Source organism: Pistacia vera, unplaced genomic scaffold (assembly GCF_008641045.1).
Source record: "Pistacia vera cultivar Batoury unplaced genomic scaffold, PisVer_v2 Contig859, whole genome shotgun sequence".
In the NCBI taxonomy this organism is placed as follows: Eukaryota; Viridiplantae; Streptophyta; class Magnoliopsida; order Sapindales; family Anacardiaceae; genus Pistacia; species Pistacia vera.
This window is the reverse complement of record NW_022196733.1, coordinates 527,444-546,302: the sequence shown is the minus strand read 5'-3', so window position 1 is coordinate 546,302 and position 18,859 is coordinate 527,444. Positions and strand designations below refer to the sequence as shown.

The 18,859-nt window shown below is 34.2% G+C and overlaps 2 protein-coding genes across 2 annotated transcripts; both read right to left on the bottom strand.

The window, feature by feature from the left end:
* Positions 1-840: 840 nt before the first annotated feature.
* LOC116118778 (abscisic acid receptor PYR1-like) lies at positions 841-1,735 on the bottom strand. The gene has a single exon (XM_031404750.1). The coding sequence runs from the start codon at positions 1,668-1,670 to the stop codon at positions 1,011-1,013; it is 660 nt and encodes a 219-aa protein (XP_031260610.1). The 5' UTR covers positions 1,671-1,735; the 3' UTR covers positions 841-1,010.
* Positions 1,736-11,355: 9,620 nt separating this feature from the next.
* Positions 11,356-18,297, bottom strand: LOC116118769 (dynamin-2B-like). Its single transcript, XM_031404742.1, has 12 exons — positions 18,123-18,297; positions 17,314-17,364; positions 17,102-17,222; positions 16,542-16,634; positions 15,610-15,671; positions 15,302-15,419; positions 14,726-15,059; positions 14,067-14,214; positions 13,958-14,010; positions 13,330-13,426; positions 12,050-12,244; positions 11,356-11,634 (listed from the first exon to the last, which is right to left on the bottom strand). The coding sequence occupies exons 1-12, from the start codon at positions 18,267-18,269 to the stop codon at positions 11,356-11,358; spliced, it is 1,698 nt and encodes a 565-aa protein (XP_031260602.1). The 5' UTR covers positions 18,270-18,297.
* Between the last annotated feature and the right edge of the window lie 562 nt (positions 18,298-18,859).

Here is an 18,859-nt window from a genome sequence, read left to right as displayed (position 1 = left end):
TGATAATGTGAAATACAGTTTGGGAAATATAACTAGATTATAACGATATTTTTTAACCTTAAACTGAAAAGTGGAATTTGGTGGCGGCCGGGAAGAACTAACTAGAAATAGGGTCAGGGGTGGGGCTGTTTATTTGTAGTCTTTTTGCGCCTCCCTAGAAATTCCACTCTTTACTTTTTTAGCGTAAATATTGTCATCTCTCTCTTTTTGTAGATTCTTCCCTCCGCAAATTCCACTCCAGCCCCACCTCACACTGTCTATTTTTCTCTAGGGGACCAATGCCAATAGATAGAGAAAGAATGGAAAAATCTATATATGAAATGAAAGTGGCACTTCATACTATAGTATCCACAAAGCAATTGGTGTTAATGAAATGCCTTTTACTATGAATTGGCAAAGAGATTTGGTATATAAAAGGGATCAAGTTGAACTAGATTGTCATTGGAATTGGAGAAAGAAATAAAAGCGCCATTTAGTGCAATCGAATTCTTAGATTTAAGCACAAAAGTCAAAAGCATAGATTCCGCTGAAAAAATATTGGATGGAGCTGAGTCAGCTGACTCGTAATATACTTCTTTGTTTAGTTTACAGTAGAAACTAAGGAAATTTGATTGTCATTAAAATATATCAAATTATATTCTTGCCTTTTTAACTTTACACTAACAAACAATTAATAATAATAAATCACTTAATTAGCTATTTAATTTCCAATTAAGATAATTAAGCGTGAATTAAACATTTCTGTACACATGCATTGGCCATTGACTCAAATGCCATTTCATTGTAATCGAAATTCCAACATTATACATGTGAAATCACGTGGCAGATCAGTCAAAACTATTGACAAGAAGGATATTTCCGGTGATTCACAACAGCTTTAAAAATATTAAATAAAAAAAAAAAAAAAGAAGAAAAAGAAATAATCACAGAACAGAAAAGAAAATGAAAAAAAAGCAGCAGCATTTTTTGGATTTTGAAATTTTTTTTGTTTTCTTCTTTTTCTTTTGCTTTCATGTCACCTGACCATCCCGTGCCAACCCTTCAGCGACAGATGCCAGCTTCTGCAAGTTTAACTTCACCACCGTATCTGCAAAGAGACGCGTGTCCTCCTCGGTGTTCCCTTCAGGCACATCAACGACGTAAGATTCTAAAACAACGGTCCAGATCCTGCCGTCCCGATTGAAACCATGCACCGTTGTCACGGACCTGTAATTCCTCAACCTATGTTCACCTCCGATAATACTAAACCCCGCCACCCGTCTCTGGTCGTCCAGAATGTCAAGCCTCTCCGTGCTGGTCGCCGCCGGTAGCCCCGAAATGACGTTAACGTCCCTGGTGGACCCCACAACCATTTGGAAGTTGTCTGCCACGGAACAGCTTTTGATGAAGTGTTTGTATGTCTGGGGCTTGTCGAAACGCCTCACTATCGACCCTACGACGTCGTCGGGGGCGTTTATGCGCTGCGCTAGCAGAGAGGAGCATTGTTTTTGGCATAGTTGGTACGTGTGGAACTCCACCACGTGTTCTTTTAACTCGTCAAACTCGTCCTGGGTTAGCCCGGGCGGAGTCGTTAAGTGATGAACGGTGTACGTTGGTTGTGTTTCTGGGTTAGGGTTAGGGTTTGCCATTGAAGAAGAGATTTCGGTTTCAGTCTCAGGTTTGATGTCCATTGACGAGAGAGAGAGAGAGAGAAGGAGAAGGGGGTTTATTGTTGGGGATATAAGAAATGTGAGGGGTAAAAGAGGGAAATGAGAGGTGATTTATTTTATTTTATTTATTTAATGGAATAATTTATAAATTAAGTTAGTAATATTTAAATAATAAAGAGAATAAAAAAACAGGGTTCATTACGATGTAGGGAAGGTGTCAAGTGGATGAAGAGGACAGGTAGGTTAGGGCTCGGTGGCTTTGGCGTTCTTTGCTTGACAGATCAAATCGTCTTTAAAGAACCAAAGCTCAGACTTCTCATTTTTTTAATTTTAATATTTCTTTCATCATTTCACACTTCATTCCATACTCTTCAACTTGCTCTAATGGATTGATAAGGTTAAGGTAGCAGCTTATCTTAATTTTTGTATTTATTTGATTACGCAGTATTTGGTGATTATATGTAGTGGTCTTTCACCTTCTTACACAGTTAATTACACTTCCTCCACTTAACTTAAAAAACTTAGGTTATTAGATAATCCTTTAATTATACATCTTTTATAAGATTGTATGCAAAGTCAATCTATGATACAATTTATTTGGACTTGCATATAACACTGACCATATACACCCATCATATTCTATTCTATTNAAAAAAAAAAAAAAAAAGAACAACAACAAAATGTTTTAGTATAATCAATAGTTGACATATTTTTTTGTAAAACAATAGTCATTTACAATTTTTTAAAATATAAAAATTCAATAATAAAATAAAAATAATATAATAAATAAACCCGCGCAACGCGCTGGCGTGCCATCTAGTAATAATATATACACTGAATTATCAAGTAAGTTATTTGGCAAATCTATTTTTACATTTCAATATAACATCTGAATTCTGAAACTTCATTGCCCCCAAACTTTTGTGTCACTTGCAAATGTGTGACTGATTCAAGTTTAAGGTAAAATTTATATTGGCATTTTATTGACCTACAAAATTCAGTTGATAAATGATACGAAAAATTTAATTAATATATATACCTTGGCGAAAACCTTGGAACCATTTAGCAGAGAGTCTGGGGATATGGGTGAGATTTCTTTTGTAATCAACATAACAAAATCCGAACCTTGGATTCAACCCCCATCCCCACTCAAAATCATCAAATGCATTACAATGAAAATACCCTCTCACATTCACTCCTAACCTGCCTCATTAATATTATTACACAAATATTAAACATAAGATTGGGTTTTAATAATAATAATAATAATAATAAGATTTTTAAAATAACTTACTGAATTGCATTTTTTATCCGATACAAATGTTGACGAACAAAGCTAATCCGAAATGGATCCTTTGTGAAACATCAACTGGAAGACTATCGTTTCGTTTCTCGGCAATCCCTATGCAGAAAAGTAACCAAGGTTTACCAAATAATTTAATGCCATAAAATGACTTCAGAAATTACCAATTACCATTCTCAGTATTGCATATTATTGGCCTTCCGTAAACTTTATGCATCCATACTAAGATTTTCTCCACCCCAACTGGATAAACGTAAATGAAACTATGGTTGTCAAATCGTGTATCGTATCGTGTATCGAAAATCTAATTTTTTGAATCATATATCGCGTAGTATCGCAGGATACACCTTTTTCAAAAAATTTAATACAATAATAAATTTTTTTAAAAATTAATATCATCCTCATGATTTATTAACAAATTTTGTGGTATTATTATTTTTAAATTATGGTATTACATAATCAAAATTAATCACAAAATTAAGAATCTATGTCATTTCCTCTCAACCATTCATATCATTTTCAAGATCAATGTCAATATCTATATCACTTGTGTTATTATCATCATGCGAAATGGGTAACGCAACTTTCTTTTCACTTTCTCCATATAAAATGGGTAAATTTGGGTAGGTTTTAGTAAATCGGGTTGAATGACCCGGATTCGACCTAAAATTTTTTTTAGATCTTTCACCCAAATTAATAAAATCGTATCGATTTGTATCGATATTTTTAAGGATACAAATGGATACGTATCGTATCGTAGGATACATATCAACGTATCGAAAGGTTTAGGATACACTCTCTGATACGTATCGTTGACGACCCGTATCGAATCGTATCGTTGACGACCCGTATCGAATCGTATCGTTGACGACCCGTATCGAATCGTATCATAGGATACGTATCGCGCATCGTAGGATACTAATAACCATGAATGAAACCGCTTCCTTCAGCCAATTAAATGCAATCCAACATGTCAAAATCCACCAATATATATATTAAAATAAATGCTTCTGTTCACAAACATGCAAGTGTGTCATCCAGAAATTTTCATACCTTATGTTACATCAATAGATGGTCTCCACTCTTTCACACATTGATGATGAAAATGAAGAAAATTATGAGAACGAATCAAGAAGATGATGAGAATGAAAATGAAGAGAAAGTTGTTGAAACATATAGATATTTAATATGAATGTGAAGTGTTTGTATTAATAGGAATGTTAAGGGATTAAACACATCCACCAACCAATTAATAGGAATGTGAACGGGTTAAACATATCCACCAACCAATTACTTTAAGCCACATGAAATGAAAAATCCTGTATATCTACATATCTCATATCATCACCAATTACATGCAATCAAATATACATTTTTCACATCATGACTAATTAAATGCAGTTATGTATCGAACAATCATCTAACATGTCAAAATCCACTAATTTTAGAGCTTTAAAACTCCTGCTTGCTTATCAATCAAAGAGGTCACACTTTAGGGGATATATATAAACAACTTCTTACTATAAGATCATTATATGAAGTACTTTGTTCATCCCCTGTTGTTGTTGTTTTTTTTTTTTTTTTTTTTTTTCAAAACATTATTGTTAAACCAAAGTACCAAACCCTTTCTCACCTTCCATAGTGTAAGAGAGACTAGATCTCAATACCTCTTATATAATCTCAAAAGATCCGTCTCTCATGTTCTACTGTGAGAGAAATTCGATTCGAAAGATGTTTTATATAATTTCAAGAGATATAATCAGCTGAGCTTGTTATAATATGTGCATGCATACGTAAAACAAAGGAAATTCATTTACCAATGAAGTAAGACTTCATGACATCAGAAGTTGCATTAACTCTTTCAATTTGAGTCATCTGACCAATCTTTTCAGCAAGAGTCATTCTCTTTAACAAGTCTTTGATTCTTGATTCGGTGGGCTGTTTTGGATCTTTATATATCATTTTAGACTCTTTGTTTTCGTCTTCTTTTCCAGAATCAGACTTTGATTCATCCTCTTGATCCTTGGCAATTACCAAGGAGCCATAGCAACACAGATATAGAAACCCCACCAGGAGGATCAAATTTCTTGATATCTTCATGGTTTTTATTATACTACTTTTGTAATTGAATATTATACAATATTTATTTGATTAAACTAAAGAGAGGTTTATATAAGAAATGAATTAGCTAATTAAGGACAGTGTAATCTTAAGCTAAATTTAGTGAACCAGAAAAAAAGGGATAGAGCAAATTTTATATCCATTAATATTTGAACAATTGACTAAACTTTCGGTTTCACCTTTCAACTCTCACATGTTATTTGTTCTTAAGGAAGAAATGTGGTTAAAAGATTTTTCATTCACTCTATATTTAGGTTTGATATTTGAGAGGGATTAAAGGGAGGTGTTAGGAATTTTAAAAAGTGAGTCAATGGTCTAATCTCCAATGTTATGTTTTAAAATCCAAATAAATATATATATTAAATTTCAAAAACTTTATAGTACAACAAAAAGATTGACCATTTTCGACATATGAGATTAAACATATTTGAGATTAAACTAATTGCGTTTTATTCTACCTGTCAAACTCCAATTTATATTTACATTCGATTGCATCAATTTTAACGAATTATTAAGAACCTTTTGTAGTTATTTCAATTAATCCATTATCTAAATAATAATTCACCAAAAACTATTAAATTTTATGACTATCTAGAGTTTATTCTTATATAGAGTATTATCAGTGGCGGAGCTAGGATTTTTGTCTAAGGGGTGGCCCCACGACTTTGCCATTATTTGCCAAACAATTAATAAAAACTTTTAAAAAACCACCAAACCTTAAGTAAAACCTTGAGCAAATGTGTTGAAAATAACATTCAATTCACAAAGAAACACAAGAAAATTTTTACGTGGAAAAATCTCTTCAATGTGAAGAGAGCAAAAAACCACAAGAATTTAAATCCAATATAACCAAAAGAGTTTACAACAACCACAATCCACCAAAAATATTCTACACAAATTAGAGGTCAATCACAACTCTAACACAAGTAAAATACATAAAAGTTTACAAAGAGAAGGATTAAAATCACCGGAGAAGCAATCAAAATTCAGGCTATATAACTCCAAATCGAGATGTTAATATCAAAACTCAACTGTTTAGATTAAAGATCCACACATCCTCTGCATATTGACAAAAAAATCAAGTTAGAATGGTATACTTGAAAAATTTGAATATATGAATATTTATTATTTGAAGATGAAAGCAAGTTAGAATGGTATACTTGAAAAAATTGAATATATGAATATTGATTATTTGAAGATGAAAGCAAGTTAGAATGGTATACTTGAAGATCTTCAATTTAACATGATTTTCCGCTTCGATATATTCTGAAAGTGTTCAATGATATCTTCATTTTCAATTGTAGCAAAAACTTTATTTTCAATGTAAACCGCCAAGCAATTGTTCATCCACTCATTTCACATTCGATTACGTAAACTATTCTTCACAAGATTCATTGCAGAGAACACCCTTTCAACTGTTGCAGTAGCCACATGCAAAACCAATGCTAATTTAATAAGCAAGAAAACTTTGTTGTAAGCAACATCCTTCTTAAACTCAACCATCTTTTTTAGCAAGGTCGACAATCCCTTTGACATGAGCGAAATTGACATTAGTGCTAACATCCTCATAATAGTTTTCAAGTTGATCATTAAGCAACCAAATATCGTATTGAGGAAAATCGGTAGGATAGAACTTTGCAAATTCAAGTAATTTATCTTTGTTAAATGCAACAAAAGAGTTACTTGGATCAAGAGATGCCATACATTGAAGCAACCTCATATTTACTTCATCAAAACAATTATTGAGTTCTTCTTGAATGTTATCCAAAACTGTGTACTTCAATTCCACGTTAAAATGATGTTTATTCGTAATTGGCGCAATCCTCCGTTTTGTCCTTTCAAAGTTATCTTCCATATTCTCCAAGATTGGTATGTTATTATCTTTGCACATATCAGAAGCTTCTTTTAACAATATGTCAAAGCAAGTGTCTTCACTTCTCATTTTATGCAATCGATGCTTCAAAATTTGTACAAATTGTATGACATTAAGAAGATCCTGATCTTTTCTTTGTAATGCTTATGATAGTTCATTTGTGATTCCTAATACTCTTTTAATTAAGAATAACAAAAAGACGAATTCAAAATTCTCCATGATTCGTAATAAACTCCTTGCTTGACTTTTGTTTTGCCAATTGTCTCCTTCAATCTCAATCACCCTAAGCACATCAACAACAGAAGAAAATAAATTTATGATACTACAAATTGTCCCTATGTGTGAAACCTAACGTGTATCTCCTGGTTGTTTAATAGTGCATTCTTGATTCAAACCTCGTCCAATATGAAGATTACCATTAGAAATTAAAGATATCAAATTTTCATACTGTTTATCACGTAGAAGATCTCTGCACTTGCAAGATGCCGCTACAGTGTTTGATAACATAGAAAGAGATTGAAAAAATTCACCCAATGCCGAATGGTTACTTTTAACTTTGACTAGCGCCAGTTGGAGTTGATGAGAGAAACAATGAATGTAGAAAGCTGATTTATTTTCTCTCAAATCAAAGTCTTCAAACCATTGACCTCACCTCTCATATTGCTTGCTCCATCGTAACCTTGCCCCGGTAAACTTGTCAAACTCAATCCATACTTTACAAAAAAAACATCTATTGCAATTTTCAAAGACTTTGCAGGAGTATTCTTAACATGCACAACCTTGATAAAACGTTCAAAACACAACCTATTTTGTCCACATAGCAAAAAACAATAGCCATTTGTTCTTTCACTGCCACATCACGAGATTCGTCAACTAGTAAAGAGAACGGTTGATTATCTCTCACAATTTCTGCAATAATTTTCTTGATCATCAAATGAGCACAAACACTAGTTAATCCCTTTTGGATGTTGGGGGCCGTCATTTGATGGTTTTTCAAAGCATTGCAGCACAACTTTTTTTATTTCGTCATTATGATTGAATAGAAACTTCAATAGTTCCATAAAGTTACCTTGATTTTCATATTCAATCGACTCGTCATGACTATGAAATGCCAATCCTTGATGTAACAGAAATCTAATGCAATCAATTGATGCATTCAAACGAATGTGATAGTCCAATTTGACCTTTTTCAACACGCAAGCAAGATTTACATCGATGTGTTGCCTTTGGTTTATCAAATCAACACACTTGGCATGACATTAGTTATGAGTACTAGAATGATCTCCAATATGTTTTTTCACGTTCGCTTTATCTTTCCAATTATTAAATCCATTACTCACAAAAACTTCACGACCTGCTTGGCCACTATAATCGGTTTTGAAAAGATAACAATTTAAACAAAAGATGCAATCTTTTGCCACACTATATTCCATCCAACTTGGACATTTTTTGTACCACTCTGGTGTAAATTTACGCTTTTTGTCTCCAAAAAGAGTGAAAGGAAAGTTATGATCTTTAGGTTGGCAAATACCCTTTGACAAGTATGCTCTTCGAACTTCCTCATTTTACTTGTTAGTACAACAAATCTTGTTAACTGGTATCCTCAATCCTAGATCAGTTTCAAGCTCATCTAAATTGAACATTCTGATCGAAGGTTGAACTTCTTTTACATGGTGTTGTTGTCGTTGATATGGGGCTTCTTCTTCTAATGAGATTTGATTAACCTCAATATCAGTAGAGTCTTCATCAACAATTTCTATTGGAATTTTCTTTAATCTCTTGAAATAATTGGATATCATAGCTATCAAATAAAAAAATATAATATGATACATGTAAAGAAAGGCTAATGAAACTTTAATCAATAAAATTACAAAGTTTGACTTATAACGTTTTTAGATGTAACAATTAGATCTAATTAAAAGATTATTTTAGTAATTAATTAATCATTTTATAGTGTTAATTTTCTTGAAATTTAAAAACTTATATAATTTGCTAATCAATTTTCTGACTTATTTAAATTATTGGCATAGATCAACTAGATTTAATTTAATTACTATTAGAGCATACTTAGCCAACTAATCACATTATAAAATAATAAAGAGTAAACGACATATACCCACCCAAGGTTTAGCTAAATCCTAAGTTAATACTACTGGTTTCATTTATTCCACGTACCCACCCTTAAATTAACACAGTTAGTGACTGTTGGGTCCTGAAAGATGCTATTACCAAACTGCCCTTCACCCCATTTCAAACCACCACGGCACCACCCGAGCCAGCCAAACCACCACCACAACCCATCCCAAACGACTACCATAGCCATCCAAACTATACCCCATTCCAAATCCCACAGCCGGCCAAACCACCACCACCACATCCTATTCCAAACCACCCCATCCGAAAACCACCACAGCGTCCAAACCACCACCACAGTCGGAAAGAGGTTGGCGGAGTGCGACAGTTGAAGTGAAGGGTGACGGCAAAAAAGGGAGTCAAGGTGGTCGGGGGGGTAGTGGATTGGGATGGTGAGGCGCCGGGGAGGAGGAGGTGTAGACCGAAAAAGAAGAAGATGGGAGGAGGAGGCAGAGATAAGGGAGAAAGTGAAAGGGAAAAGGAAGAAGATGGGAGGAGGAGGCGTACTGGGGAAAGAAATGGGAAGGGAAGAGGGAAAAAAAAAAAAAAAAAGAAGAGAAAGACCAATTTGCCCCTTTACTGTTAAAATAAAGAAAATGGTGTTGATTTAAGGGTGGGTATTTGGAATAAATGAAACCACGCGTATTAGCTTAGGATTTGGCTCAACCTTGGGTGGGAATATGTCGTTTAGTCAATAATAAAAATACCATTATTAATATATTAATAATTGGTGCAAATCAGGTTGCCTTTAATTATACAAAAAATTAATTTTATCAATGCAATTGTGATATCTAAAGTCATAAATTAATAATAATGTTTTCAATCAATTACAAAATTAAATAAATACAAAACAAACTCACAAGATTCATACATTTTTTCATCATAATAAAAAACCACTAATAAACCAAACATGATTCAACCCTAAAATAAACTAAATTAAAATAAGTAATATATATACCTAAAACTGATAAACCAGAAAATATTCTTCAAAAGTTGTAGCTTCAACTAACCGAGGAAGAAAGAGAAAGAGAGGCGCACTCACTAAATAAAATTAGGGATACAAAAGCTGTGGAGATTGGCTGCATATATATAATATATTTATAATAATGAAACTGGTGGGCCAGCATAGTCGCAATATTTATGATTGGTGGGCTTGGCATTGCCACATTAACATATTATAGCAATTACTTTGATTGTGGGACATATATATTTGCACCTTTTTGATATAAAAACAATTAATTATAAATATTTGCAATTTTTTTTTCAAAATCTAAGGCCTACCCTCAATGACGCTGGATCCGCCCCTAAGTATTACTATAGAGAGTTTTTATTGTATTTTTAATTAAACTTTTGAGTATTACTATAGAGAGTTTTTACTGTATTTTTAATTAAACTTTTGAGTATTACTATAGAGAGTTTTTACTTTGATTTGCTCATTTCATTGGCTTTTGTGGTTCAAATGACCTTGGGGTCACCTACCACATTTATGGCTTACCCTAGAACATTGGGTTTGTAAGGTGCTCAATGGGCTCTAGGGATTAGTTGAGTTGTGCATAAGCTGTCCAGACATCCCGGTCATAGAAAATAATAATAATAATAAAATGACAAAAATATCGTCAAATAGTAATGTTAAAAGATTTTATTATTACCTTTAATTATCAAGTGGATTGAACCCAACCTATAAGAAAGATATAGTGATATACAACTTAAAAAACATCCAACTAACAAGCTATTAAATAAATAGAATTTTAATAATACTGTTTAAGGGGTTTTTTTCATTTTAGCTTTAGTTAACGGTTTTCACCACCATTGTCTATTAGGATGCATTTCAGCTTCTTCCCGATTTCCCTCTCAACAATTGCCTAAAGCTACTTAAGCCCAAACTTTTCCGGAATGATCATCTATGAAAGTCACAAAATATATCGAACCTCCAAGTAATCTCGTAGACATAGGACCACAAACATCTGAGTAAATCAAGTCAAGAACCTCTGGCCTTCTTAATGGGGGGTTAGTCTAGAAACTAGCTCTATTTTGTTTCCCAGCCAAGCAGTGAACACAACGCTTCAAGTTTGCTAATTTCACTCCCTGTAGAAGTCCTTGCTTAGCCAAGTGTTGCAGACCTTTTTGACCCATGTGACCTAATCTATTATGCCACAACTCTATAGTGGAATCACTACCAATTGCATTAAGAAATTCTTTAGACACCTTAGCTTGCATCATATAGAGAGTAGACGTTTCTTCCCTCAAGCCATAACCATGGATCCTTTAGTGAGCCTTTATTGTCCTTCACTAAAGATGTTGCAATGACCCTCATCATCAAGCTTTCCACCTGAAATCAAATTCATCCTAATATCAGGAATGTGTTTTACATTTTTCAAAGTCAGCTTACTACCATTGCTTGTCTCCAAGCATACATCACCTATACCAATAATCATGGGCGTACCATTATTTCTCATCTTCACTATATCGAATGATCTTGGTGTGTATGGTGAGAAGAAATTCTTTTTGGAGGTAGCATGTATGGTGGCACCACTATCAATGACCCAACTGGAGTCCTGGCAAGTAAGATTAATCATGTCACCTTTATGAATAATGAGAAATTCTTCTGAGGATGCTATCATTGTGTTGCTTTCATCTATTTTCTGCTCATTGTCCCTTTGTTTCTTCCCCTATTCATGTGACCTTTGTTTCCACCATAATAACATTCAATATCCTTCTTTGCTCTAGACTTGCTTTGAGATTTGCCACGATGATTGGAGCCTTTATATTTTCTCCTTCCCCGATTTTCTGTAACAAAAGCCTTTTAATCACCTGATAAAGAATTGCATTTTTTCTCCTTGTTGCTTCATTCAACAAATTGGTTTTAACTAAAGCCATAGATACTATTCCATTTGGAGTAGAATTTATAATTGAGACTTTGTAAGTTTCCCAACTTTTCGGAAAAGAACCTAGGAGCCATAAACCCAATACCTCATCTTCAAAATAGATTTTCATAGTGGCCAATTGATCAATAATACCTTGCATATCATTCAAGTGGTCAGTAATAGCAGTACCATCTCTACACTTCAAGTTCATAAACTTTTTCATCAAATACAGTTTGTTGCCACCTGTTTTTCCAGCATATAACTCATCTAGCTTATTCCACAACACATAAGCATTTGTTTCCTAATGTGATTGCAGACATTATCATCCACCCATGTTCGTATGTCCCCACATACTTGCCTATTCAACAAAACCCATTCATCATCCTTCATATTTTTAGGCTTAGCTAAATCACCTAAAATAGGAGTGTGATAGTTCTTATAATAAAGGAGATCTTTTATTTTACCTTTCCATGCGTGACAGTTTACCCCATCCAAATTGATCATTTTACTAGTGTTAACATCCATCTCTATACACACACAAAATTGCCAACCAAGCTCTGATACCACTATTGGACTAAACTAAGGATCCAATTTTGTGAACTATTGACTAGAGAATAATCACACTAATATAGTAACAATTCAGCATCAAACAATCACACAAAAACACTTGAATTTACTTGGAAAACCCTTTAATACAAAGGGAAAAACCATGGGATCGAAATCCACTCAAAAACTTTACTATCAACCAAATAATGTCTTACAATGATTCTTTTTAGCTTATTAGATATATCCAGCAAACAAACATCAAGAACAAAATCAAATCTTGAAATACAATCACAATAAAAACATCATCATCTGAGTGGAAACCTGACTAACAAAAGGAGGTTGGAAAAATCTCACCAAAACTCGTAGTTACTGTCATGGGAGCAAAACACAAGTTCTAGAACTCACAAATTTGATCTTCATTGTTCAGATTGTAGCTTCTTGTGTTGTGAGTCTCTCTTCCAAATTTGAGCTCGATCATCGCTTTAATTAGTGCTAAAAAACATTGAAAACCGAACCAAAAAACTGATCCAAAAAATCGGTTTTCCAAACTAACCGATTCAGTTTCAGTTTTTCAATTAAGAAAACCGAAAAAACCGGTTTAGTTAACGATTTTAGTGTAATTTTGAACCAATGACAAACCGGTTTTCCCAACAAATTTAAACTTGAAACCAGAGACGTAAAGAGTGAGAGAGTTAAAAAAATAAAAATCAAAAATTAAAAAAACTGACAAACACTGCACACCTGCACTGCATTTAATTCCTTGGAACTCTATCTATCTTTAATTAAAATTTAAAACTCTCATTCACTCCTCATGTTTTCAAACACTCCACCACTACTCACCTTCCCCTGTTGGCCCCCACTTATGTTTATTGCTTCCTCTCCTACAATTACAAACACCCTTTTTCTCTCCCTCTTTTTAACGCCTTGTAAACTATCTCTAAAAAATATAAAAAACCATAATTTCACATTTCAAATCCAGATGCTAAGCTATGTTTGGTTGCTGATGACATGTGGCTAGTCCAAATCTAAGCCTTTATCGGTTGGTTGCGATATCGGGACCTGTTGAGATTTGAGAGAAGAAGACGTTGAGTAAACTTAAAGAGAAGAAGAAAAGACTTTCTCATATTATTCACGTGATTCTGTACAGTTTATATACAAACACATGCATCACTTTTCTGTTTATTTAGAAAGTAACTAATCTTACTAATCTAACTGATTCTAACTAATTACACTAACTCTGACGTATAACAAACTTAAGTTAGCTCAGCTGCCACGTAACAATCCTGGCCAACTTGCCCTTCAACACTCCCCCTCAAGTTGGTATCTTGTAGATATCTTTCATTCCAAGTTTTGCAACCAATTTCTCATGCTGCTGTCTTCCCAGTCCTTTGGTCAAGATATCTGCTATTTGTTCTCCACTGCATACATACTCTGTGCTTAAGGTTTTATCTTGGATTCTTTCTCTTACAAAGTGGCAGTCAATCTCAATGTGTTTCGTTCTCTCATGAAACATTGGATTGGCTGCAATTTGNAACACATATAATGCTTAGAAAGTTTCAGAAACAGATATAACTCACCTCACCAGTTGTAATGTGTTGAAGAAACTTATCTTCAAATTCACGGCAAAGTTCCAAAGCTAAAGCTCTTGTGCCCTCAGCACTTTGGACCATCTGCTCACCAAGCCGAACTAATTCATCCTGAACTATTTGAGACTTCCCTTGTAACCTGCATAGATGGAAGGAATAAAGGTGTTAAGAACTAGGGTAACTGAAGATATACATTTGGATGAAGGAAGATAGATATGCATCCAATCTTAAGCTGAGTAACAATTATATTGTTTACAACATTATGCTTAATTGTGTATGGTCATTGAACTGCAACAATTAATTTCAGAGCACTCTACAAGATAAAGAACCAAACAAACAGCAATCAGAAGCAAAAATGTCATAGTCCACAAATACAGGCCAAAGTCTAACGATTCAGTGGGACTTTAGCTAAATTTCACTCACGAGATTTAACTGGCAAAAATAATGTAAAGAAATGCCTTTTGCTAAATTATTATGATTGCAATGCAAGATCCTAAAATTTCAGCACAAGTAAGAAGTTGTAAGAAATCATTTTCAGGAAAACTAAAGGTAACATATATTTTGTGTCACAAAATGGAATACGCCATTAAAGATAAACAAAAAAATTGATGAAATTCAATTGGTCATGCAGCAAGTGGTAAGACATTTACCCAGAGAGGAGGTTTGGAACCCGGATTTTCATACGCTTGCGAATCTGCTGCGCCAGAGCATCCACCAAAGCTATTCTGCCTAATTTACTTTGAGGGGCTCCAGTCAGTATGGATTTGAGACTTTCACTCTCTGCCTTCCATGCAGTTTCTAAGGAGCTCTCAGATCCAGACTGAGCAGAAGCAATAGATACTGATTGACCAATTAATGCAACCCATTGGATATCAGCTGTTTTTGGTGGACCTTGGTTTAAAAGGAGAGCCTGAACAGCAGCGAGAGCTTTCGGATCCGCAGAAGCTTGATCTATTTTACTTATTACACCAATGGTTCTGGTTCCTAACATTAACATAGCAAGTTCCCAATTTACTTAACAAATAAATAAAGAACCAATGCAAAAACAGGTACAAAGAGATGGGAAACAGGGAGGGAATAGATGTGCATACAGTTTCAAAGAGTACTGCCTGACGTGCATTAGTGGATAGAAGTTTATGAAATTAAAACTAGAACATCTGAGAAAAAAATTCAACATTTACCCTAAAGAACATTTTAAAATGATATAAAAGATTACAGCCATTTACCTTCTCCATCATACTCCTTGGCAATTCTGAGAGCTCGAGATGAAGAAATTTCAGGTGTTTGGGCAGCAGGAATAATAACTAATAAAATTGCATCATTGCGCTCAGCATAGTCGCTAACCTATGCAAGTGACATCACAAAAAAAAAAACCTAGTAATTATTTATTCACCATACTAAATAAAAGCAAACGAGCAACAAAATATAACCTTCATTGAGATACATGCAAAGAGCATCTATCAAAACAATAATGACTACAGGGCCAGATAATTAATAATGCAGATCAGGTCTAAAACCATTAACAGACACTCACCATTGACTCATCCATAATCCTTTGATCCATTCCAGGTAAGTCAACTAACTTCAAGGGAGGTGCTGCAAAAGTCAAATTAGACAAAAACATGAGACGTAGCAACCAAAAATGTAATAAGGAATTAATCTACTAATATGTAGACAACCACAGCATAGATTGAATCACATAACTATAAATCACAACAAAAAATACAGAGGTTGGGCCCAATAGGAGTTAAAATCCAGCAAACTCTAAACATCAGATCACACAAGCTTTAAGCTGCATGCAATCCGATATTTTCTTAAAGATCTGAACCAGCCAACACAACAAAAATTCAGATTGCCAAATTTAGATATAAATTGTACCTTCATTACTGTAACAGTTCATCCCTAACATAGATTCTACATGGAAGTACGCATAAACATAAATGATTGATCATCAAACAACCAGAACTTTATATAGTGACATAAAATAAATCAAAAGTCATTTAAAGACCATATCAGCAATCAACTCAAAAACCATAAATTCAAGAGAAGATATTTCGGAAGTTTCATAATTAATTTAGTTTGGTTGTTCACAGGAACATTCTACCAGATGGTTTTACCTCTTAGCAGTAAACTAAATGACCCATCACTTAATTTACAAATCTTATACTTATTGCAATTCTCTAGAAGTTTAGGGGGGCTTCAATCACTAAATTTTGCACTCAAAATATTTTTATCTTAATAAGCAATAACTAATGACCCATCTATTTATCATTATCTTTTAATTTACATGTTCATTAATGCTTCCAGGACATTTATAAGTTTTAACAAGATACTGAGATTAACTATTCATAATACCAACATAACAATAATTGTGCCAACTATTCATTTAGAAATTCTAAAGCCTTACAAAAAACATTTGAAACAGAGATCACAGCATACACAAGATAGGAGACTATAAATACCAACCTGTACTTGTGCGTAGCTTCAAATATATTTCATCCCGACTCTTGCCTGAGGCACTTTTACTAAGCCTATCCTGTAAAGAATGCCTTAAAGCACCTGCAGAAAAACAATTGGTAAATACAGCATTAAAAAAAATAAAAAATAAAAAAAGTCTAAAATGAACCTACACAAGCATTCCCCCAGTATTTCTAAGTTCTAACAAAATCACTAACCTCTTCTTCAAGTTCATTTGCCTTAGGGATCAACTGCACAAGTACAATTTTGGCCTCATGCATTTAAACATTTTTATTTCTTAAGACTAAAAAAATTCAAAAAGAACCTTTACAGAACATTTAACATGTCAACTTTCTCAAATACGTGGAGTGATTGTGACAACATACAGTTGACACCACAGAAGAGGCTAGTTCCACTAATAAAACCATAGAAACCAGGAGGTATTACAAAAAACCTCAGAGCAGATGTTTGATACTAACTCTAAAACCATACACACCCAAAATGAACTTTAAGAAAATTATATAAACAAATAGGCTAACTAGGAAGACCTATCAAGTGGAGTTACTAACTTGCAGAAACCTGTTGCGACTTATTGTCAATTTGCAAAATAATTGATTTGCTGCTCAAAGAACCATCCTTCTGTAAATCAATGCTTATTGGAGCTCGAGTGGCACCATTTTCACCAGTTGGCTGGACAGAGAAAACAGAATTAAAGACAAAGCTACCACGTTTCATAACCCCCAAAAAAATAAAGGTACAAAACCTGAGCAATCCAACCTACCAAAACTGGATGCCCAATCAAACTGTTCAAAACGGCAGATTTACCAGCACCCTGCCCAATATTTAAAAAAAAAAAAAAAAAATACAAAAGTCAGAGAAACAAACAAGTCAAAGCATAACTCAAACAAAATCAATCAACAAACACAAGGTAAATATCCAGATTTCACAATCCTCTTCAATAACTAATTGCAACAATACCATACAGAGCGTAAGGTAACCAGACTTGACATAACCCCCAAACTTCACACAATTAAATTCAAACTCAAAAATCAATTGATGCAATCCAGATTTCATAATTTATGTATCATCACAAAACTTCAGCCAATCATACTTTCCCAGTCAACGGTACCAGCCTCAATTTGTAATTTCGAAATACAATATAACGCTTACCAAGTGACGAGTAACGTCATCCCCTCAGTAACTCAACATAATCCCTGAACTTCGCACAATCAAGTTCAAAATAAAACCCACTCGACCTCGGTAACGTTACCGGCCCTCCCCATTCATTTTCTGGAAATGCAATCTAATGTTATTAAGAGTTACTAAGGCGCCGGTAACGTTAGCTGCCTTACCTCAAAAGTAAGATCTCACTCGATAACAGTACAGTTACCGGCGCCTCCCTATTCATTTTATAGAATTTTTCGGATTCAAAGTTACCAAGGTTCCAGTAACGTTACCCACTCAGCCAAAACCCCCAAACTTCACGGAATCAAATTCGAACTCAAACCTCACTTGATCGCAATAAAATACAAACAAATAAACCAAAGATCTATCAATTCTCAACCACACAACTAAAAATCTTCAACTTACAACATTCCCAAGCGCCACAACGTTGAGAAAAGTCGAAGTCCGGCGAGAATTCGAGCTTGGACTCTCGTCAACGTCTTCGTCGGCAAGTAGCGCCGCCGCTTGTCGCATCGACTCGGCAAGCTGAGCCAACTCCTCGATCGCCTCCATCGAATCTAACGGTTAACAGTAAGGCTGAAAGAGATCGAGATGGGATCAACCAGAAACGGCGAGATCTGGAGGCGAGGCGAAGCTTGAGAGAGAAAGATCAAGAGAGATCGAAAGAATTGGAAAAATTCAAAAAATGTAACCTCCCTATGCTATGACATTCAAAACAAATCAATACCAACCACACCTGCCAGTGTTGTGCACACAACCCTATATGGATCAAAAGAAATTACAATTGATCTAGTAAGACTTGCAGAAAAGGTAAAAAATGCACATAGATACTGTTAGTGTTATGCCAACTGATCCTTTGACATCAGTAATATGCATCATGCAATAATCGAGGTTGATATATTAAGATGCATCCATGATATATGATCTTTAATCCATTCTAATATTGACTTTCAATGCTGTACACTAATTTATGTCACTGTTCAATTTTAGAGAATTTGAATAGTAGACATTATTTACGATAACAAGGAAAAGCTCTACATATCCTCCCAAGGTGTGTTTGTTAATAGTATTGCACTGCTATAATTTCCAAAACAGCAGCGCTACAGTAGGAAAACACTTTAAGCCGATGTGGCATTGTTCCT